The sequence below is a fragment of the Phacochoerus africanus genome, chromosome 2 (assembly GCF_016906955.1).
Source record: "Phacochoerus africanus isolate WHEZ1 chromosome 2, ROS_Pafr_v1, whole genome shotgun sequence".
NCBI classification, from domain to species: Eukaryota; Metazoa; Chordata; class Mammalia; order Artiodactyla; family Suidae; genus Phacochoerus; species Phacochoerus africanus.
Genome location: NC_062545.1, coordinates 129,578,054 through 129,602,852, shown reverse-complemented (window position 1 = coordinate 129,602,852; position 24,799 = coordinate 129,578,054). Strand labels below are relative to the sequence as shown.

Below are 24,799 nucleotides of genomic sequence, written 5' to 3'. Positions count from 1 at the left end.
TCGTTAACCACTGAGCCATGATGGAAGTTTTTTAAATCACAGTTTCAATTTCAGTACCTGTGATTGGTCCATTCATCTTTTCTATTTTGTCTTGGTTTAATCTTGGAAGATCATGCTTTTCTGAGAATTTCCATTTCTTCTAGGCTGTTCATTTTATTGGATGCTCAAAATGATTTCAGTTTTCTTAAATTTACCAAGGCTTGATTTGTGGCCCAGAATGTGATCTATCCTAGAGAATGTTCTGTGCATATTTGAGAAGAATTCATATTTTGCTCTTTTTGGATAGGCTGTTCTATAAATAATATCTATTAAGTCCATCTGGTCTAATGCTTCATTTAAGGCCTGTGTTTCTTTGTTGATTTTCTGTCTGGATGATCTGTCCTTTGCTACAAGTGGGGTGTTAAAGTCCCCCACTATTATTATGTTATTGTCAATTTCTCCTTTTAAGGTTGTTAGCAGTTGCCTTATATATTAAGGTGATCTTATGTTGTGTGCATACATGTTTATAATTGTTATATCTTCTTGGATTGATTTTTTTGATCATTATGTAATGTCCTTCTTTGGCTATTATAATATTCTTTATTTTAAGGTCTATTTTATCTGATAGGAGTATTGCTACTGCAGCTTTCTTTGGATTTCCATCTGCATGGAATATTTTCTTCCACCCTCTCATTTTCATTTTGTATGTGTCCCCAGAACTGAAGTGGGACTCTTGAAGGCAGCTAATATATGAGTCTTGTTTTTGTATCCATTCAGCCAGTCTGTGCCTTTTATTTGGGGCATTTAGTCCATTTACATTTAAGGCAATTATTGATGTGCATGGGTGGTTTTTTTGTTTGTTTTTTAGGACTGCACTGTGGCATATGGATGTTCCCAGGCGAGTAATCAGATCAGAGCTACAGCTGCCGGCCTGCACCACTACAGCCACAGCAATGCCAGATCCAAGCCGCATCTGTGACCTACACCACAGCTCATGGCAGTGCCAGATCCCCTACCCGCTGATTGAGGCCAGGGATCAAACCGGCATCCTCATGGATACTAGTTGGTTTGTTTCTGCTGTGCTACAACGGGAAATCCCAGATATGTATGTTTTTATTGCCATTTTATTGTTTTGGATTTGTTTTTTGTTGGTCTTTTTTTCTTCCAGCTTCTTCTTTTGTTCTCTTCTCTTCTGGTTTGATGACTCTCTTTAGTGTTGTGTTTAGATTGCTTTTTCTTATTTGTATGTGTATCTATTTTGATTTTTGGTTTGTAGTTACCATGACTTTTTGATATAGAAGTCTATATGTATATATACACACACACACATATACACATACAAGATTGTTTTAAGTTGTTGTTCTCTAATTGAAAGTGCATCTCCAGTGTCCTGCGTTTGTACCCTCCTCATGATTTCTGATTTTGGTAGCATATTTGTGTGTGGATGATTTCCTACCTTTACCATATGTATGCCTTTACTGGTGAGCCTTGTCATTTGTAATATTTTTGTTTCTAATTGTGGCCTTTTCTACCTAGAGAATTTCCTTTAACACACTGTGCCCAATCCTTTAATCCACTTTCCCAGGCTGGCAATTGAACTTGCATCCCTGGGCTCCCAAGATGCCACCAACCTTGTTGAACCACAGTGGGAGCTCCTTTGTTCATTCTCTTAATGCTGTCTTTTCAAGTACAAAAGTTAAGAATTTTGATGAGGTCTGATTTATCAGATTTTTAATGGATTTTGTTTTTGGTGTTGTATCTAAAAAAAATCTTTTTTTTTTTTTTTTTTGTCTTCTTGCCTTTGTCTAGGGCTGCTCCCGAAGCATATGGAGGTTCTCAGGCTAGGGGTCCAATCGGAGCTGTAGCCAGTGGCCTAAGCCAGAGCCACAGCAACTTGGGATCCGAGCCGTGTCTGCAAGCTACACCACAGCTCACGGCAACGCCGGATCTTTAACCCACCGAGCAAGGCCAGCGATCGAACCCACAACCTCATGGTTCCTAGTTGGATTCGTTAACCACTGAGCCACGACAGGAACTCCTAAGAAATCTTTTATGTAGCCCAAAGTATGGAAGATTTTTTACCTATGTTTTTTTCTAAAAATTTTATAGTTTCAGCTTTCACAGATCCACCTTGAGTTATTTTTTTGTATATGGTGTTATTTAAGGACCAAAGTTCATCTTTTTGTTTGTGCGTATGTTGTTTTCCCAACAGTATTCGTTGAAAAGACTGTTCTTTACCTATTGAATTGCCTTGGCACTCCCTCAGTTTTCATTTAACTTTATGTCAGATTCCTAGTCTCACCTGGGATCAAAAGTTTCTTTATCATTTATTCAGTAATCCATCTACCCATTCATTCATTCCACATTTATTAAGTATTTTTTGCTAAGTACTATTCTAATGATTCCCCAGCTGTATTTTGAGTAAAGACTGTCTTTGTCCTCATGGAGTTTAGAATTTAGTGGCAAAAGCAGCATGAATGAAATAAATACATGTTTGATAAATGGAGTAAATCATATACAGTGATTAATGGAATGAAGGAAAAGTAGTATTATACTGGTCTAATTTGGAGGATGAGGGAAGGCTTCTCCCTGATTAAGTGAAAATTGAGTTGAGATGAAAGCTGAGCAGGAGTAAACTAAGCAAAGAAAGGAGAAAGTGTTTCAGGCAAGGGGAATAGTATGTCAGGGATCTTAGACAGGAGGGTGCCTGCTTGATATATTCAAGGACATGAAAGAATACCTGTGTCGCTGGAGCATAGACAGCAAAGGCATGAACAAAGGGGATGAATAGAATACAAGGAGGTTATAAATGTGGGCAGAGGCCAGATGTTTATAAGTTTTGTTAAGAATTTAGCTTTTTGGGGGAACCTGTTGTGGTTCAGTGGTTTACGAACATGACTTGTATCCACAAGGATCCAGATTAGATCCCTGGCCTCACTCAGTGTTGCCTCAAGCTGTGATGCAGGTCGCAGATGTGACTTGGATATGACATTGCTATGGCTGTGGCATAGGCCAGTAGCTGCAGCTCTCTTTTGACCCCTAGCCTGGGAACTCCCATATGCTGCAAGTGCAGCCCTAAAAAAGCAAAAGAAAAAAGAAAATTTTGGTTTTTATCCTAAAGGCAACAGGAAGCCTTGCAAGTTTTAAGCTGGGTCTCTTCATTCCTATGTCTAGTAAAGCCCTTTAATGGTTTTACCCCCTCTTTTCTTTTTTTCTTTTTTTTTTGCTTGAACCCATGGAATATGGAAGTTACTGGGCCAGGGATCGAATCCTAGCTGCAGTGTTACAGCTGTGGCAATGTGAGATCCTTAACCCACTGTGCTAGGCTGGGGATCGAACCTGTGCTGCTTCAGAGACGATGCTGGATCATTAATCTGTTGCACCACAGTAGGAACACCTGCCCTTTTTTCCATTCTAACTGCCATCATGTTGGGTGAGAACTCCATCTTCTTTTTTTGGGATTACCACAGTATTCTTAACTGGTGTTTGTACTTCCAGTTTTCATATTCCATCCAGTGTGCACAGATGGTCATTTTTAGGCTCAAAACAAACTAATCCTGGACCCATTAAAATGGTTAGAAGCCTTTTAATAAGGTGTATTCAGATTGAAATGAAAACTTGGAATTTTACCATAGAATGAGCAGAAGATAATCAAATCAGGGGAAGAAAGTCACAATAATAAGGAAGAAGTATAAGCTAATGCAGTGTACTTCAAAAACTGGACACCAAATACAGAAACAAGTTCTTTAGCTGAGCTGGGAGGTGCAGCATAGTTTAGCTTCTCCCGTGTCTCACCTCTAAAATCCATAGTGGTGGAGTTCCTGTTGTGGTGCAGCTGAAATGAATCTAACTAGTATTCCATGAAGATTGGGTTTGATCCCTAGCCTCACTCAGTAGGTCAGGGATCCAGCATTGCTCTGAGCTATGGTGTAGGTTGCAGATGAGGCTCAGATCCCATGTTGCTGTGGCTGTGGCATGGGCCAGCAGCTGTAGCTCCTATTCAACCCCTAGCCTGGAAACTTTCATCTGCCGTGGTTGCTGTCCTTAAAAAGCAAAACAAATAAACAAATAAAATAAAATTAATAGTGGTGAATTGACTCTGAGAATTTTCATATGTATTCTCAAAAACAGAGAGAGTCTCATTGAGTGGATATTTTATTTATTTATTTATTTAAAAAATTCATTAAAATGAGATTTATTTCAGGAATATAATCATATATCTTAGTGTTAAATGGGATATTTACATTGTCTCTAAAAAGCACCACTAAAAAACTTACATTTTTCTAGTATAGAATTTGAAAAACCAAAACTATTTATAATCCTGCTACCATTAGGTAACCAGTGTTATCAGCTTGATGTTCAATTCTTTTGTGTGTGTGTGTGTGTGTGTGTCTTTTTGCCTTTTGTAGGGCCACTCCTGCAGCATATGGAGGTTCCCAGGCTAGGGGTCTAATCAGGGCTATAGCCGCCAGCCTACGCCAGAGCCACAGCAACACAGGATCTGAGCCGAGTCTGCAACCGACACCACAGCTTACGGCAATGCCAGATCTTAACCCACTTAGCAAGGCCAGGGATCGAACCTGCAACCTCATGGTTCCTAATCGGATTCGTTAACCACTGAGTCACCACAGGAACTCCATGATGTTCTGTTCTTTTATACAGGTTTTTTTTTTTTTTTGTCTTTTTGCTATTTCTTGGGCCGCTCCCGCGGCATATGGAGCTTCCCAGGCTAGGGGTCGAATCGGAGCTGTAGCCACCGGCCTACGCCAGAGCCACAGCAACGCAGGATTCGAGCCACGTCTGCAACCTACACCACAGCTCACGGCAACGCCGGATCGTTAACCTGCTGAGCAAGGGCAGGGACCGAACCCGCAACCTCATGGTTCCTAGTTGGATTCGTTAACCACTGTGCCACGATGGGAACTCCTTATACAGTTTTTTTTTTTTTTTAGTAATAAGCAGGGCAATTCCTTTTAGTCACTGGAGATGGTGAGGCATTGAAAGCTTTGGATCCCAGAGCAAGTCCTTTCGAGGTACTTAATTGGTTTGGGTTGCTGTAATAGAATACGACAGACTGGGTGCCTTATAGACAGCAGAAATTTATTTCTCATGATTCTGGAGGCTGGAAGTCCAAGATCAGTTTGCCAGTGTGGTTGGGTCCTGGTGAGAACTCTTTTCTGGGCTGCAGACTGTCTATGACTCTTTTTTTTTAAAGGGCTGCACCCATGGAATATGCAAGTTCTCAGGCTAGGGGTTGGATCAAAGCTACAGGGGCTAGCCTACTCCACGGCCACAGCAATGCAGGATCCGAGCTATGTGTTCGACCTGCAACACAGCTCATGGCAGTGCCAGATCCTTAACCCACTGAGCAAGGGATCAAACCTGTGACCTCATGGATACTAGTCAGATTTGTTACCACTGAGCCACAACAGGAACTCCTATCCCCCACTTCTTATTATATCCTCATGTGGCAGAGATCAGAGGGTAAGCAAGTTGTATTCTGAAGTGAGTGACTTTTTAAGGGCACTCATCCCATTGAATGGATATTTTAGATTTTTCCTCTTTTGTGTGAGGAATAGGGAAATGGATGCTGGTGGAAGGTAGCTGAAAACAGGGGAATTGTGGAAAGTGTAGAGTAGGACTAATTCTCTGCAAAGGAAATTTTCTTGGTTTTGGGGAGTGGGATAAGCCTCTTCTCCCAACTCCACCAAGTAGGTAGTATGAATCCTGGTATAAAATAATGAACGAAATCTCAGAGTCTAGGAATTCCAACAAATATAGCACACTGTTTGAGCTGAAATAATTGTCCACCTCCCTTCTGCCCCAATCTTTCCTCCTATCTACAGAAAATCTTGTCCTTTTCTGAGGGAAAAATAAACTTGTATCAGATAGTGGGAGAAAGAGTTAAGATAGTATTATATCAGAGCAACTAGCATGAGCCAAGTAATTCAAGCATGATAAAAATGAAATAAAAAAATGACATGGCAATCAGACCAACATTACTGCAAAAACAACAAAAGAACTTAGCATCAATAACAGACCTGGAAGAAAAACATAAGAAAAGTAAAGAACTTCATCTCAGTTGCTCCAGTACCGTACTGTTCAGCACAATAGCTACTGGTCATATGAGACTACAGGTTTCCCTCCCTGTCCAAAAGTAGAGTGTTCCTATGAAACCTATTGTAAACTGAAATGGCGTAAAGCAAGAAGCAGTTACCTTAAGGTATCTTGCTAGTGGATGCATAAAATAAATCAAGATAAAGTACAGATGTTCACAGGCACAGTTCACAGCTATAGTGGCTTCATGCTGAGATGCTGAGTATAGTTCCCTGAGAAGGAGCTTGGTGGTGCCTCTCAGCTGCTTGGGATGTGCTGCCTCTATAACAACTTCCTGTAAAACAAATGCTGAACGCTATTTTCATTTTTCGCCTTTTCTTATAAAAACAAAAATCCTCTTTGGATTTCCCTTAGTTAGTGAAAGCAGGTACTGATGTGGGAGTTTTGTAAAACTGAAGTGGCGTAAAGTGAACTTTCAAAAAGCAGGAGATACCTGTATTTATTTTTATTTTTAAATTTTATTTAATTTTTTATTGAAGCATAGTTGATTTACAGTGTTGTGTTAATTTCTGCTTTATGGCAAAATGATTCAATTATCTATATATATGCACAGTCTTTTAAATAATCATTTCCATTATGGTTTATCATAGCACATTGAATATAGTTCTCTGTGCTATACAGTAGAATTTTTTTTTTTTTTTTTTTTTGCTTTCTAGGGCTACCCCGACAGCATATGGAGGTTCTCAGGCAGGGGTCAAATTGGAGCTGTAGCTGCTAGCCTACACCACAGCCACAGCAACGTCAGATCTGAGCCTCGTCTGCGATCTACACCATAGCTCACGGCAATGCTGGATCCTTAACCTACTGAGCAAGATCAGGGATCGAACCTGAGTCCTCATGGATCCTAGTCAGATTTGTTTCTGCTGAGCCATGACCAGAACTCCCAGTAGAATCTTGTTGATTATTCCCTTCATGTATAATAGCTTACATCTGCTAACCCCAACCTCCCACTCCATTCTTCCCCTAATCAAACGTGCATCCTCACGGATACTGGTCTGATTCGTAACGCGCAGAGCCATGACAGGAACTCCTGGTAGACTTACTAATGATGGTCATTCGGACTGATGTGAGGTGACACTTCATTGTAGTTTTGATTTGCATTTCTCAAATAATTAGTGTTGTTTAGCATTTTTTTCATGTGCCTATTGACCATCTGTATGTTTTCTTTGGAGAAATTTCTATTTAGGTCTTCTGCCCATTTTTCAATTGGGTCATTTGTTTTTATGTTTTTGAGTTGTATGAGCCATTGTATATTTTAAAAGTTAAGCCCTTTACAGTCACATCATTTGCAAATATTTTCTCCCATTCTGTAGGTTGTCTTTTTGTTTCATTTATGGTTTCCCTTGCTATACAAAAGTTTGTAAGCTTAGGATTTCTCTGGTGGCCTAGAGTTCAAAGATTTGGCACTGTCACTGCTGTGGCTCGGATTTGAGCCCTGGCTTAGGAATTTCTGCATGCCGTGGGTGTGGCCAAGAATAAAAAAAATCTTGTAAGTTTGGTTAGGTTCCATTTGTTTATTTTTGTTTTTATTTCTACTGCCTTGGGAAACTGACCTAAAGAAATGTTGGTACAATTTATGTTGGAGAGTATTTTGCCTGTGATTTCTTTTAGGAGTTTTATAGTGTCATTTTTTTTTTTTTTTGTCTTTTGTCTTTTTTGTTGTTGTTGTTGCTATTTCTTGGGCCGCTCCCGCGGCATATGGAGCTTCCCAGGCTAGGGGTTGAATCGGAGCTGTAGCCACCGGCCTACGCCAGAGCCACAGCAACGCGGGATCCGAGCCGCGTCTGCAACCTACACCACAGCTCACGGCAGCGCCGGATCGTTAACCCACTGAGCAAGGGCAGGGACCGAACCCGCAACCTCATGGTTCCTAGTCGGATTCGTTAACCACTGCGCCACGACGGGAACTCCTATAGTGTCATGTTTTATGGTTAAGTCTTTAAGCTATTTTGAGTTTTTGTGCATGGTGAGAGAGTGTGTTCTAATAACGTCATTGATTTACACGAGGCTGTCCAACTGTCCCAGCACTTCTTGCTGAAGATGCTCTCTTTTCCCCATTGTATGTTCTTGCTTCCTCTGCTGAAGGTTAATTGACCTTAGGTGTGTGGGTATTTCAAAATTAATGAAAATAGGAAATTTGGTTCTTCAGTTAACGAGGCACACTTCAAGTGCTTAATAGCCGTATGTGACTAGTGGATACCATATTGGACAGTGCATAATGTAAATTTTGTCATCTCAGAAAGTTCTTTTGCTTAGGTAGCCTGTAGGGGGCCTTTTGTTTTGTTTTGCCTTTTTAGGGCCTCACCTGCAGGATATGGAAGTTCCCAGGCTAGGAGTTGAATCAGAGCTGTAGCTGCTGGCCTCCACCACAGTAGCATGGGATCTGAGCCATGTCTGTGACCTACACCACAGATATGGCAACACAGGATCCTTAACCCATTGAGCGAGGCCAGGGATCAAATCATATCCTCACAGATACTAGTCGGGTTTGTTACTGATGAGCCACAACGGGCTTTTATTCTTTTATGTAATGTTGTAATTAACACATGTTTATAAAAAAGTTCTTTTGGATAGTGCCACCATAGAGCAAGTTAATAACCACATTGATTTGTAAAATAAGACTCAAAAATAAGGTAATAATGGGGAGTTCTCGTCGTGGCTCAGTGGTTAACGAATTTGACTAGGAACCATGAGGTTGTGGGTTCGATCCCTGGCCTTGCTCATTGGGTTAAGGATCTGGTGTTGCCATGAGCTGTGGTGTAGGTTGCAGATGCAGCTTGGATCGCACGTTGCTGTGGCTGTGGCGTAGGCCGGCAGCTACAGTTCCGATTTGACCTTTAGCCTGGGAACCTCCATATGCCTCGGGAGCGGCCCTAGAAATGGCAAAAGGACGAAAAATAAAAAATAAAAAATAATTTAAAAAATAAGGTAATAATACAATAGAATGGAATGAAAAAAGATTGCAGAACTAAGGAAAAAAATTGAAAATCAATGAAACTAATAGATAAGACAAAAGCAAGGAACAGAGTAGACATTGCTGAAAATGAAATTATAGACATGAAAGATTTGAGGTAATCTCAAGCACAGATGAAAAAAAGCTTAAAGAGATAAGCCAACAGAAAAGGAAAGACTGTCAAAGATGACCCAACAAATGGAACAGAAAATGTATTCAAAGATAATTTTTCTGAAAAGACAGAATTGAATTGGCAGGTTGACGGTTCTAGGAAAATTTGGAACTTAAAGGATAAAGAATTCTTCAGGCAGCACAAACAGATCATAATCAAGGGAAAAATCCAGGTTTGCCTCACTTTTCTTTTTTTTTATTTTATCTTTTTAGGGCTTCACCTGAGGCATATGGAAGTTCCCAGGCTAGGGGTTGAATTCAAGCTGCAGCTGCAGCTGCAGCTGCCAGCCTACACCACAGCCACAGCAACTCAGGATCTGAGCCGAATCTGCAACCTATACCACAGCTCACTGTACTGCCGTACCCTTAACCCACCGAGTAAGGTCAGGGATCGAAGCCGAGTTCTCATGGATACTAGTCAGATTTGTTACCGCTGAACCATGATGGGAACTCCTGCCTCAGTTTCCTACAGCAACATCTCATGTAATGTCTACAAAGTTCAGAGAGAAGGAAGTGTGGCCTGGAATATATACCCAGTTCAAGATATTATTCTGATGTAAAGGCAGCAGCTAGGTATTTTCAACATGTGAAAAAAACTCAAGAAATTTAAGACCTAAGATTCATCTGGAAAAAACTACTTGATAAATCTCAGCCAGTTGAGAGTAAATCAAAATTAAGAATTCAGGAATGGAGACACTTGACAGAAGAAGTGTTGAGTATCGAATCCATTTAAATGCAGAACTGATATTGAACAATCATATGAATTATGGTTATAGAACTGAATGTGAGGGAGCTCCCCAGTGGTCCAGTGGTTAAGACTTTCACTGCTGCGGCTCAGATTCAGTCCCTGCTGTGGGAACTGAGATCCCACAGCAAGCCTCTCCACCCCACTTCCCCAAAAAAAGCACTGGATGTGAATGTTGTCAGTCAACCTGGACAAAAGAAATATAATGTAACACAATCTAGAAATGGAGAAAGGTAGGAGTGAAATGTTCTCAATCAATAGAAACTGTCTAAGGTTGAGGCATATATTGCTAAATAAAGCCTAATGATTACAACTGCTTATTTATTTATTTATTTTGTCTTTTCTGTCTTTTTAGGGCCGTACCTGCAGCTTATGGAGGTTCCCAGGCTAGGGGTCTAATTGGAGCTACAGCTGCTGGCCTACGCCACAGCCACAGCAACGTGGGATCCGAGCCATGTCTGTGACCTACACCACAGCTCATGGCAATGCCAGATCCTTAACCTGCTGAGCGAGGCCAGGGATCGAACCTGCAACCTCATGGTTCTTAGTCGGATTCATTAACCACTGACCCATCACCCTTGAGTTCTTTGTAACAATGGAGAATTTCGTTTTTCTAAAAAAATATATGCCATAGACAAATATGCCAAAATGTTAACAGTGGCTAGCTCTGGGTAGTTTCTATGATTGTAATTTTTTTCCTTCTTTTTTATTTTTCTTTCCTTCAAAAAATTGTCTCCTTAAGAACAAATAAAAAAGAAGAAAACAAAAATGTTCGATTATTTCTGAACAGACTAAGCCAAATTTGGAGATGATAGCTGTTCTGATTCATAATATGACACATGGTATAGGAATATAACTTATACAAATCCGAAAAGTGATGATTTAGGAATTGGTAATCCAGTTGTGGAAAGGATAATCCTTAGAGGTAGTAATATTATTACAGAAATTCAAATACATGCATTTTTCATGGGCTATTTAGGGGATAAAATATTTTAAAAACTATCAATTTGTTCCAGGACCAAACAGCTTTTTTTTCTTATTTATTTATTTTTAATTTCTCAATGAATTTTTTATATTTATAGTTGTACAATGACCATCACAATCCAATTTTATAGGATTCCAAACAGCTTATTAAAATAGTGCTGAAGGAGTTCCTGTCATGGCTTAGCGGAAACGAATCTGACTAATATCCATGAGGACGCAGGTTGGATCCCTGTCCTTGCTCAGTGGGTTAAGGATCTGCTATTGCCATAAGCCATGGTGTAGGTCATAGACGTGGCTTGGATCTGGTGTTCCTGTGGCTATGGTATAGACCAGCAGCAGTAGCTCCAATTCAACCCCTAGCCTGGGAACCTCCATATGCCAAGGGCAAAGCCTTAAAAAGACAAAAAAAAAAAAAAAAAATTGTGCTGGAGCCCCTGCTGTGGCTCAATGGGATTGGCTGTGTCTCTGGAGCACTGGGATGCAGATTCGATCCCGGGCTAGCACAGCAGGTTAAAACATCAGGTATAGGTCACAACTGTGGTTCGGATATGATCCCTGGCCTGGCAACTCCATATGCTGCTGGGTGGCCAAAAAAAAAAAAAAAAAATACTGTATGGAAACATTCTTAGGAAGCAAAGTGGGAGTGGCATTGATACAAGTTTTGGTAGTAAGGAATTATACTGTGTGTGAAATAAAAAGTAAATTCTGCACTTCCTGAGGATTTCATGAACTGAAGTCATAATAAGCAATAGTTTTCTCCCTCTGTATTATGAAAAAACTAGATTGCTAGTTGCAAAAACCTGCAAACTATTAAAATAAATGTGACTTAGTTCTGTTGTATTGAAAACTAGGAAAAAATAACTCGGAGTATAGTTTGAGTTTTGACTTTCTAAATGGAAGGATACAATTATAGATTAAGAAAAGACTGCTGTAATATAGACACATATAGCTTAATGACATAGAAAATTACTACTTTTCACCAGTTTTGATCTCTCTCCTCACCCCCAACTCTCTTCCAGACTCACCAACCTAAAGAAGATGGAATTTATGTTTTTCAGCCCCATAGTCAACCAGTTAGCTGTCTTTACTTCTCACCGGCCAATCCAGCTCACATACTGTCACTGAGCTATGATGGCACAGTACGCTGTGGAGATTTTTCCAGGGCTATTTTTGACGAGGTAAATGTTAATGTGTTTACATGTTGACCTCAGGTGATATTCTGGATCCTTTTTGAAGTTCCACATGAATGATGATCATACTGTCAGACTGGGTAAGATGATTTAGAATAAGGACTTTAGAACTACACTAAGTTCGAATCCCATCTGTTATTATTTGTGTGACATTGGCAAGTTATTTAGCATGTGGAAGTTCCCAGGCTAGGCATTGAATCGGAGCTGCAGCTGTGACCTATGCCGCAACTGTGGCAATGCTGGATTCTTAACCCGCTGAACTACAGCAGGAACTCCTCAAACTCTTTTTTAATTTTTTAAAAATTTATTTATTTATTTATTTTATTTATTTTTGTCTTTTTAGGGCCACACCTGTGGCATGTGGCAGTTCCCAAGCTAGGGGTTGAATTGGAGCTATAGCTGCTGGCCTTTGCCACAGCCAAAGCAACACCAGATCCTAGGCGCATCTGCAACCTACACCGCAGCTCATAGCAACGCCAGATCCTTAGCCCACTGAGTAAGGCCAGGCTCGAACTTGTGACCTCATGGATACTAGTCAGATTTGTTTCCACTGAGCCACTATGGGAACTCCAAACTCTTTTTTTAATGTGGATTTTATTTTTTGTGAAATTTAGGATGATGTAGATGTAGATTTTCATCCTTTATCTTATTTCAAATGGGACTTTTAAAGTTTTTATTTTTTTGTCTTTTTAGGGCCACACCCATGGCATGTGGAAGTTTCCAGGCTAGAGGCTAAAATGGAACTGTAGCTGCTGGCCTACGCCACAGCTACAGCAATGCCAGATCTGAGCTGCATCTGTGACCTACACCACAGCACACGGCAGCACAGGATCCTTAAACACTGGGCAAGGCCAGGTATTGAACCTGTGTCCTCATTGATACTGGTCAGGTTTGTTTCCACAGCGCCACCACAGGAACTCCGCACACTCTTTTTTTTTAATATGAATTTTAATCTTTGTGAAATTTAAGATGATGTACATGTCCTTTATCTTATTTCTAAAGGGACTTTAAAGTTTTTAGAGGTCCTAGTGTAAGGGCAATTTATATGTGGTAGACAATGAAGAAAACAAGGTATCATCACTGATTATGACTTAGCCTAAATAATAATTGATGACTAATTTTATGCCTTAATTTTTTACATAAGCCATTACTCAAAATTAACATGTTCTGATGTCTTTGTAATTATTCTACTAGTCTATGTGCAGATGATTCATAATTACTTATAAAAGAGTTTTAAAATAATTGTTTTAATAGTTAGAATATAATACGTAGCTCCTTTTGTTTTGATCTTCACTGAATTCCTAAAATGATCTTTCTTACAGTTGAGGAGGCCTTTTCTCTCTGTTTGAGAGCTAATAGTTTTTGAGCTTTCTTTCTTTCCCTCTCCCTTGGTCCATCTTTCTTGCTTTCTTTCTCTCTTTCTCTTCCTTCCTTTCTCTCTCTCTTCCCCTCCTTCCTTCCTTTCTCATCTTTGCCTTTCTCATTCCCTTCTTCCTTCCTTTCCCTTTCTTTCTCTCTTCCTTCCTCCCTCCCTACCTCCCTTCCTTTTTTCCTCTCTTCCTTCCTTCTTTCCTTCCTTTCTCTTTCTTTCTCTCTCCTTTTTCTCTTCCTCCCTTTCTCTCACCTTTCTTTCTCTTTGAAAAAACTGAGGTAAAGAGGTTTATTAGCTTGCTCAAAGACGTAAATGGCAGAACTAGAATTTTCACTTGGGTCTGTCTGACTCCAGAGCCCCTGTACTTAACCATTTTATTTTATTTTACTTTTTAAGGGCCACATCTGTTGCATATGGAATTTCCTGGGCTAGGGGTTGAAAGGGAGCTATAGCTGCTGGCCTACGCCACAGCCACAGCCATGTGAGATCCAGGCCGCATCTGTGATCTACACCGAAGCTTGCAATGTTGGATTCTTAACCCACTGAGAGAGGCCAGGGATCAAATTTGAGTCTTCATGGACACTAATTGGGTTCTTAACCCACTGAGCCACAGTGGGAATGCCACCATTTTAATATAGTGGTTGGATATCTAATATTTCGTTTGTGTACTTTGGGCTTTCTTTGGTATGTGGGGGTTGGAATGCCTTTATTATATTAATTCATTAATCTCAGATAATAATAATACTTGTTATAAAACTAAAAATCAGCAATTCATGATTCAGTGATAACAATTGTGGTCATTCTTTCTTGACTACTGACATGCTCTCCAACATTTATTTAAAAAAAAATTTTTTTTATTATAGTTGATTTACAATGTTGTACCAATTTCTATGGGCAGCAAAGTGACCCAGTCATACATATATATACACTCACTTTTTTATTTTTTATTACTTATATGTGTGGGCACTGAGTGCAAAGTGATAATATTGTGGATTGTTATTAAAAATTATAACAATACATGCTCATGATGAAATATTTACAGTTAATAAGGTGTTCAAAGTAAATCTGCCCTTTCTCCATTCCTACTCTCCAGAAGTAACCTTTATTTCTCAGTGTGCTTCCAGACATATTTAAAAATATATAGACACAGATTTTTTTCTTTGTATTAATGGGTTCACACTATATACATACTTTATTTGCTACTTACTTTTTTCATTTATTAGTATATCTTGGGCAGTTAGTAGTACAAATCTGCCTTACTCTTTTTAGCATTTCATGGTATTTCAAAGTAAAGTAAAGGTGTGCTGGAGTTCCTGTTGTGGCGCAACAGAAATGAATCCAACTAATATCCGTGAGGATGAGGGTTTGATTCCTGGCCTTGCTCAGTGGGTTGGGGATCTGGTGTTGCTGTGAGCTGTGGTGTAGTTTGCAGAATGTGGCTGTGGTGTAGACTGGCAGCTGTAGCTCCTATTTGACCCCTAGCCTGGGAACTTCCATATGCTGCAGGTGAAGCCCTAAAAAGAAAAGAAAACAAAACAAAACAAAGTAAAGATGTACCATCATGATAGAACTTCCATATGACCCCACAATCCCACTCTTGGGCATCTATCCGGACAAAACTCTACTTAAAAGAGACACATGCACCCGCATGTTCATTGCAGCACTATTCACAATAGCCAGGACATGGAAACAACCCAAATGTCCATCGACAGATGATTGGATTCGGAAGATGTGGTATAGATACACAATGGAATACTACTCAGCCATCAAAAAGAATGACATAATGCCATTTGCAGCAACATGGATGGAGCTAGAGAATCTCATACTGAGTGAAATGAGCCAGAAAGACAAAGACAAATACCAGATGATATCACTTATAACTGGAATCTAATATCCAGCACAAATGAACATCTCCTCAGAAAAGAAAATCATGGACTTGGAGAAGAGACTTGTGGCTGCCTGATGGGAGGGGGAGGGAGTGGGAGGGATCGGGAGCTTGGGCTTATCAGACACAACTTAGAATAGATTTACAAGGAGATCCTGCTGAATAGCATTGAGAACTTTGTCTAGATACTCATGTTGCAACAGAAGAAAGGCTGGGGGAAAAATGTAATTGTAATGTATACATGTAAGGATAACCTGACCCCCTTGCTGTACAGTGGGGAAAAAAAAAAAGATGTACCATCATGATTTAACCAGGTCTTTTTTGGTGGACATTTAGGTTGCTTTTTATTGCTGTTATAATCAGCCTTGCAGTAAGCATTCTTATATATATCTTCGTGAAATTATTGGATCTAAGGGTATATATAAGTATTAAGTGTTTTGGTAGATGTATCCTGATTGCTATAAAAATGTTCTATTTATACTTCCACTAAGAGTAGGTGAGCATTCAAGCCATATACCTTGGATTTAGATGGCAAAGTAAGTTGGTATGTTAAGGTATTTCAGTTGGATAGACTTCAGATTCAGTCCATTTCCTGGTAAGTTTCACAGGGTAGATCTGTAACTGAGGTTGATTGGATTTAAGAGATTTGGAATATAGCCCCTGCATGGGTGGATGGGACTTCTGATTGATTGTAGGTGAGTCTCACAGCTGATCAGTGCCTTAGTTTCCATCTCTGTAAAAGGGGATGATCATTTTGCCCTATGCTTCATGTGGGGATGGATGGGAGAATGAATAAAGATATTTGGGTTTTGTTACTCTTTTAACAAAAAATTTACGCATTGGCTTTCTCTACAAGAAGAGTGTTAAAGTTGATTGTTATTTATATCTTTAGGTGTACAGAGATGAAGGAAGTAGCTTTTCCTCTTTTGACTTCTTGGCAGAAGATGCCTCTACTTTAATAGTAGGTCACTGGGATGGAAGTATGTCTCTAGTGGATAGACGGACGCCTGGAACTTCTTACGAGAAACTTATCAATTCTTCTTTGAGCAAAATAAGAACTGTTCATGTCCACCCAGTGCATAGACAGTATTTTATCACTGCGGGATTAAGGTACGTTCCTTCTAACATTTTATGATTTAGGCCTTTTAAGGATTTAACATTTTTAATGTTAGAAGTAATGTTTTAGCTTGGTTGTCAAACTGACTCTTTTTTGGTGACACAGACCAAATAATTTTCCTTTCTACACTGACTGAGGAGGTTTTTTGTTTGTTTGTTTGTTTTTTAGTGAGTGTTTTTTTTTATGAGCGATTCTTTTGGACTTAATAAATAGTGAAAGTATTGAAACAAATATACATTTTTGTTTTCCTTGACTTCATTTATTTACTTCTAGTCTTTTGAGAAGAAAATTTGTAAAAGAAATAAAAGTTTTATGTGACCTATAATTTCTTAGTCTGTTTTAAGTCTTTTCTTGGAGAGATTAGAAAGCCAACTAGAATCATACCTCTCTACACCCACATGGTTACATATATCTGCTATAATTTTGGAACATTTATAGTTTTTAAAAGTCTGGAGTTCCTGCTATGGCATAGTGGGTTAAGAATCTGGCTACAGTGGCTTGGGTCACTGCTGAGGTGTGGGTTTGATCCCCGACCCAGTGCACTGAATTAAAGGATCTGGCATTGCTGCAGCTGCAGCATAGGTCACAGTTGTGGCTTGGATTCAATCCCTGGCCTGAGAATTTTCATATGCTGTGGGTGCAGCCATAAAATAAAATTTAAAAAAAAATTAATAGAGAAGATTAGTATGTTCGATCTTAATTGTTCTTCAGTGTAGTAAGGATTTGAGTGTCTAATTTATGTTAAGCACTATTGTTCATTCTGTGTACTGTGGCAACACTGAGAATTATTCCTCCCATTCATTACAGGGATATTCATATTTATGATGCAAGGCGCCTGAATCCCAGTAGAAGCCAGCCTTTGATCTCTTTGACTGAACACACAAAAAGCATTGCTTCTGCCTATTTTTCACCTCTTACTGGTAACAGAGTAGTAACCACATGTGCGGATTGTAAGCTAAGGTAAATTGGGAAGACAAAAATAGGTTGTTAAAGAATCTAGAGTGTTTGTTACTTTGGTAACCAGTAGCTTTGTTTATTATTGCTCCTTATTAAATCACTAGCATTGTTGTTTTGTAGCTGTATCTTGGCTCCCAAAGACCAATGCCTTGTATTTAATGGCTTTTCAGCAGTTTGGGGATCTGTAAATTTCCTTGAGATTGGTAAGGGTGGTCTGTAGCTACCCCAGGGAGTTGATGTCAGGCTTTCCTTTTAGCACTGAAATTCCAATGAAACAAGTCTTGTGATATGTTGGAAGTGAGATAATTTTAGCCTAAGGAGAAGCTCTTATAGTGGGGATAGTGGGATCTACCTTGCAAGTGAAGTGCTGAGTTGAAGTTGCAGAGCCATGGGTAGCCAGTTACGATGGCAAAATTTGGGTTTCTACACAAACTACTGGGTAAAATTTTGTGGTTTTAGCCTTGGTACCTTTCTGTAGCTACTTCCTAAAAATGGATTTTAAAATGTAATGTAAACCAATTGAACAAAAATAGAAAATAATGCCAAGTAAAAAAGATGTGGAGAATGTTAACGCAATCACAAAGGAAATGATTTTGTTCTCTTCTAAAATCCCTGACTTTGCTTAACATTGCAATCATTTCTCAGTTCATGACTTTTTCCTTAAGTGATTTTGGAACTCACTCATTGTTCAGTCAACAAGTGTCTGTTGAATGTATACTGTGGGCCAGGCTCTAGAAAGGCACCTAATTTCTATTTAGTCTCATTTATTGGAAGGAACATGGTCTATATGTGTGATAGGTGCCCAGTTAATTTCTAGTAAAATCTGTGAGCATTACCAAGTAGTACATTAAGAGATTTAGTCACCAGATGTTGGCACCTCAGTGTCCCCTTTCCACCCATGAAATTTTCTTTGTCTTAAGAGCTTCTTATTTTTCCCATTCTTGTTCATTTGCACTGCAGGGTTAACTCTTATTACATTAGCTGTTAATGATTTGGCTTTCTAGTAATCTGATTAATTAATAAGCTCTAGTACCAAGAAATTGCAAAGGAATAGCTAGGCACAAGGAGAAGGGGAAGGTGGTAATAATAGGGTTAGTTTCTGCCAGAGCAGTACCATGCAGAAAGGAAGCTTCTGGATTCCTCCCATTGCTCCACAAGAACTCCTCCCCTTGGTTGCTGCCTGGGGTTATTCTTGCCAGCACCTAAAGTGACACACTATCATGCCCTCAGCTGATCAGTCTCTTAGGGAAATTGCTCTCTCTATATGCATTCACTTTTTAGGTTATTTGTGCATTTTTCAGACTACAGCCCTTATGTACAACCTGTGTTACTGTGAATCTGAATTTAGTTTTAGAGTCCAGATTATCACTTTAGAATGTACATTTAAGTTTGGAGTAATAGTGTTTAAATCATTCCCACACTAAGGTATAAGCACTGAATTTTATAATATTCCTTGTAACTTTTATTAAATATATTAGCTGAGATTTGTTAGAGCCTGAACCTATATATTTTAAAATATTATTTCATATCAGGAACCAATGAAAAGCTTGTTAAATACACTGATAATATTTCAGAAATTTTTCAAAAAACAATAAAAAAGTGTGCTTCTTTAATCTTGCTCTTTATTTTACAGAATCTTTGACAGCAGCTGTATATCTTCAAAGATTCCTCTTCTCACCACCATCAGGTAGGTATCCATGTGCCAAATAGTTAGACCGTGAATTACTATGAGCTTTCTATTGGAGTGTATACGTTAGACATCTGATTGTCAAAGAGAAGTAATAGGTCTCATTTTGTACTACTTTGCTTAAGTGTTCCAGGTTGCTAGTTGCTATCCTATCCTGAAGGGTTCTAGCTTCCAGGTTCCCTGTCTATAAAGAGGTTCACTTTCTTTTAGTCCATGTCTGTTCTCTCCATCTGGGAGGTTATTTCTGGTTAAGGTGAATATATTCCAACCTGAATTACTCGTGTTATCGTATTGATGAGACTAACTTGCTGGTGAGGCTCACCGAAGCTCTGTTTATTTTTACCTATTTGTTCAGGGTTTAGAGGGCTTCCCTACCTTCTCACTTACATTGTTTGGTTACCCTCTTTTTGCATCTGCTACTTTTAATATATGTATTTTACATCAGAATTTACTCAGTGCCTTCTTCCTAGACATAATCTCTTTATTAGTATATATTAAATTGGGAACATGATGTGTAATGTATGTTGATTGTTGCTTCTTGAGTTTCATAGTCTGTAGAGGCTATGTTTAAGTATGTTTTCTTTTTCATAGAATTTCCCCTCTTCATTTCCTTTTTCACACTTAATCAATTCTAGTTTATTTCTAACATGTATTTAAAAATTATTTAGGGTGATGATTCTGGGGTCAGTAGAGATAGGGTCATTGAGTGGCAGTGGGAAATGTGATTTTCCATAGTTCACTCTTCTTTATTAATTTTTTTTTTTGGCTTAGCCTGCAGCATGCAGAAATTCCCAGGCCAGGGAATCAAACCTGAGCCATAGCAGTGACAACACCTGAGTCTCCAACCCACTAGGCCAACAGGGAACTCCCATACTTCTTTAATAAGAAAAGGTTGCTAATAGTGTTAAGGTATAAAGAATAAAGGGCACTGCTTTGTGTTTTGCTTTGGAGGGCAGTAAAAGCCCCAAATGCATGTTTTTTCTTTATTTTTAGTTGTGGTTGTAAAGATGTAACATTAAGTTAACCATCTTAACTATTTATCTGTACACATTTCGGTAGTGTTGGGTATATTCACATTATTGTGCAGTGGATTTCCACATGCTGCAGGCACTTTTTTTGGCTGTGCCTACAGGCACTTTTTTCCCCAGGCCAGGGGTCAAACTCAAGCCACATCAATGACAACACCAAACCCTTAACTGCTAGGCCACCAGGAAACTCCTCTAGAAGTTCTTCATCTTGCAAAACTGAAACTGTGCCCATTAAACATTCATTCCTCTTTTCTCCTTCTCCTAGACCTTGGCAACCATCTTTCTACTTTTTATTTCTGTGATTTTTTTTTCTACTTTAGATATTTCATATGAGGGAAATCATGCAGTATTTGTCGTTTTGTGACTGGTTTATTTCACTTATATCCTCAATGTTCATCCATATTCTAGCACATGAAGGATCTCCTTTATTTTTACAGGCTGCATAATATTCTATTGAATATATATACCACATTTTCTTTATCCATTCATTTGTTGAAGGACATTTGGGTTATTTCTACCTCTTGGCTATTGTGAATAATGCTGCAGCAAACAAATGGGGTGCATATATCTCTTCAAGATCCTGCTTTGAATTCTTTTGGATATATACCCAGTAGGGGGATTTTGATGGATGGATCATCTCATAATTCTTTTTGTTTCTTTCTTTTTTTTTTTTTGTCATTTTAGGGCCATACCCATGGCATATGGAGGTTCCCAGGCTAGGAGTCGAATTAGAGCTGTAGCCGGTGGCTTACACCACAGCCACAGCAACACAGGATCTGAGCCGCATTTGAGAGCTATACCACAGCTTGTGGCATCGCTGGATCCTTAACCCACTGAATGAGGTCAGGAATCGGACCCATTGTCCTCAAGGATACTAGTCAGGTCCTTTAACCACTGAGCCACAACAGGAACTCCTATTTTTTAATTTTTTGAGAAACCTCTCTACTCTTTTTCCATAGCAGCCAAACCATTTTACATCCCTGTGGTGCACCATGATTCTAATTTCTCTCTTTTTTTTTTTGTTCACTATTTTATTTTATTTTATTTTATTTTTTTATTTTCTCACTGTACAGCAAGGGGGTCAGGTTATCCTTACATGTATACATTACAATTACATTTTTCCCCCAGCCTTTCTTCTGTTGCAACATGAGTATCTAGACAAAGTTCTCAATGCTATTCAGCAGGATCTCCTTGTAAATCTATTCTAAGTTGTGTCTGATAAGCCCAAGCTCCCGATCCCTCCCACTCCCTCCCCCTCCCATCAGGCAGCCACAAGTCTCTTCTCCAAGTCCATGATTTTCTTTTCTGAGGAGATGTTCATTTGTGCTGGATATTAGATTCCAGTTATAAGTGATATCATCTGGTATTTGTCTTTGTCTTTCTGGCTCATTTCACTCAGTATGAGATTCTCTAGCTCCATCCATGTTGCTGCAAATGGCATTATGTCATTCTTTTTGATGGCTGAGTAGTATTCCATTGTGTATCTATACCACATCTTCCGAATCCAATCATCTGTCGATGGACATTTGGGTTGTTTCCATGTCCTGGCTATTGTGAATAGTGCTGCAATGAACATGCGGGTGCATGTGTCTCTATTAAGTAGAGTTTTGTCCGGATAGATGCCCAAGAGTGGGATTGCGGGGTCATATGGAAGTTCTATGTATAGATTTCTAAGGTATCTCCAAACTGTTCTCCATAGTGGCTGTACCAGTTGACATTCCCACCAACAGTGCAGGAGGGTTCCCTTTTCTCCACACCCCCTCCAGCACTTGTTGTTTGTGGATTTATTAATGATGGCCATTCTGACTGGTGTGAGGTGATATCTCATGGTAGTTTTGATTTGCATTTCTCTTATAATCAGCAATGTTGAGCATTTTTTCATGTGTTTGTTGGCCATCTGTATATCTTCTTTGGAGAAATGTCTATTCAGGTCTTTTGCCCATTTTTCCATTGATTGATTGGTTTTTTTGCTGTTGGGTTGTATAAGTTGTTTATATATTCTAGAGATTAAGCCCTTGTCAGTTGCATCATTTGAAACTGTTTTCTCCCATTCTGTAAGTTGTCTTTTTGTTTTCTTTTGGGTTTCCTTTGCTGTTCAAAAGCTTTTCAGTTTGATGAGGTCCCATGGGTTTATTTTTGCTCTAATTTCTATTGCTTTGGGAGACTGACCTGAGAAAATATTCATGATGCTGATGTCAGAGAGTGTTTTGCCTATGTTTTCTTCTAGGAGTTTGATGGTGTCCTGTTGTCTATTTAAGTCTTTCAGCCATTTTGAGTTTATTTTTGTGCATGGTGTGAGGGTGTGTTCTAGTTTCATTGCTTTGCATGCAGCTGTCCAGGTTTCCCAGCAATGCTTGCTGAATAGACTTTCTTTTTCCCATTTTATGTTCTTGCCTCCCTTGTCAAAGATTAATTGACCATAGGTGTCAGGGTTTATTTCCGGATTCTCTATTCTGTTCCATTGGTCTGTCTGTCTGTTTTGATCCCAGTACCACACTGTTTTGATGACTGTGGCTGTGTAGTATTTCTTGAAGTCTGGGAGAGTTATGCCTCCTGCTTGGTTTTTGTTTCTCAGGATTGCTTTGGCGATTCTGGGTCTTTTGTTGTTCCATATAAATGTTTGGATTGTTTGTTCTAGTTCTGTGAAAAATATCATGGGTAATTTGATAGGGATTGCATTGAATCTGTAGATTGCTTTGGGTAGTATGGCCATTTTTACAATATTGATTTTCCCAATCCAGGAACATGGAATATCTTTCCATTTCTTTACATCTTCTTTGATTTCTTTGATTAAAGTTTTATAGTTCTCGGCATATAGGTCCTTTACCTCCTTGGTCAGGTGTATTCCGAGGTATTTGATTTTGTGAGGTGCAATTTTAAAAGGTATCGTATTTTTGTATTCCTTTTCTAAGATTTCATTGCTGGTATACAGAAATGCAACTGACTTCTGAATGTTAATCTTATATCCTGCTACTTTGCTGAATTTATGAATCAGTTCAAGTAGTTTTGGGGTTGAGTCCTTAGGGTTTTCTATGTATAGTATCATGTCATCTGCATACAGTGACAGTTTTATCTCTTCTCTTCCTATATGGATGCCTTTTATTTCTTTTGTTTGTCTAATTGCTGTGGCTAGGCCTTCCAAAACTATGTTGAAGAGCAGTGGTGAGAGTGGGCATCCCTGTCTTGTTCCAGATTTGAGTGAGAAGGCTTTCAGTTTTTCCCCATTGAGTATTATATTTGCTGTGGGTTTATCATAAATGGCTTTGATTATATTCAGGAATGTTCCCTCTATACCCACTTTGGCGAGGGTCTTGATCATGAATGGATGTTGGACTTTGTCAAATGCTTTTTCTGCGTCTATTGAGATGATCATATGATTTTTGACTTTTCTTTTGTTAATGTGGTGTATGATGCTGATTGATTTGCGTATGTTGAACCATCCTTATGAACCTGGGATGAACCCAACCAGGTCATGGTGTATAATTTTTTTGGTATGTTGTTGGATTCGGTTGGCTAAGATTTTGTTGAGAATTTTTGCATCTATATTCATCAATGATACTGGGCGATAGTTTTCTTTTTTGGTGGTATCTCTGTCTGGTTTTGGAATGAGGGTGATGGTGGCATCATAGAATGTCTTTGGGAGTATTCCTCTTCTTCAACCTTTTGAAAGAGTTTAAGGAGGATGGGCACTAATTCCTCTTTATATGTTTGCTAAAATTCACCTGTGAAGCCATCTGGTCCTGGACTTTTATTTGTAGGGAGTGATTTTATGACCTCTTCAATTTCATTTCTAGTGATCGGTCTGTTCAGTTGGTCTGTTTCTACTTGATTCAGTTTTGGCAGGCTGTAAGATTCTAGAAAATTGTCCATTTCTTCCAGATTGTCAAACTTGTTGCCGTATAGTTGTTCATAGTATTCTCTTATGGTTTTTTTGTATTTCTGCTGTATCCGTTGTGATTTCTCCTTTTTCATTTCTAATTTTGGTTATTTGGGTTCTTTCTCTCCTCTTTTTAGTGAGTCTGGCCAGGGGTTTGTCTATTTTGATACCTTTTCAAAGAACCAGCTCTTGGTTTTATTAATTTTCTCTATTGTTTTTTGAGTCTCTATTTTATTGATTTCTTCTTTGATCTTTATAATTTCCTTCCTTCTTCTAATTTCTCTTTATATGCATCAATACTTGTCTGTTCTTTTGTGTGAGATAATATCTCATTGTGGTTTTGATTTGCATTTCTCTAAAGATTAGTGATGTTGAACATCTTTTTATATGTTTGTTGGCCATTTGTATATTTTCTTTGGAGAACTGTATATTCAAGTGTTTGCCTATTTTTATCTTTTTTTTCTTTTTAGGGCCTTACCTGTGGCATATGGAAGTTCCCAGGCTAGGGGTCGAATTGGAATTGTAGCTGCTGGCCTAAACCCAGCTACAGCAACACAGGATCTGAGCCTCGTCTGCAACCTATACCACAGCTCATGGCAATGCTGGGCCCTCAACCCACTGAGTGGTACCAGGGTTCAAACCTGCATTCTCATGGATGCTAGTCAGGTTCATTAACCACTGAGCCACAACAGGAACTCCTCACTATTTTTGCTTTTGGTGATATATATATCCAAGAA

General features: G+C 39.0%; 1 protein-coding gene across 4 annotated transcripts in view; it reads left to right on the top strand.

Annotated features, from left to right (window-relative positions):
• Positions 1–24,799, top strand: part of WDR76 (WD repeat domain 76) — a 94,808-nt gene that overhangs the window by 61,721 nt on the left and 8,288 nt on the right. For all 4 annotated transcript variants that reach the window (XM_047766494.1, XM_047766493.1, XM_047766495.1 and 1 more), the window contains 4 exons: positions 11,969–12,127; positions 16,289–16,506; positions 17,321–17,473; positions 19,104–19,157. In XM_047766494.1, the coding sequence (XP_047622450.1) occupies positions 11,969–12,127; positions 16,289–16,506; positions 17,321–17,473; positions 19,104–19,157 (584 nt within the window). The remainder of the gene's footprint in view (positions 1–11,968; positions 12,128–16,288; positions 16,507–17,320; positions 17,474–19,103; positions 19,158–24,799) is intronic.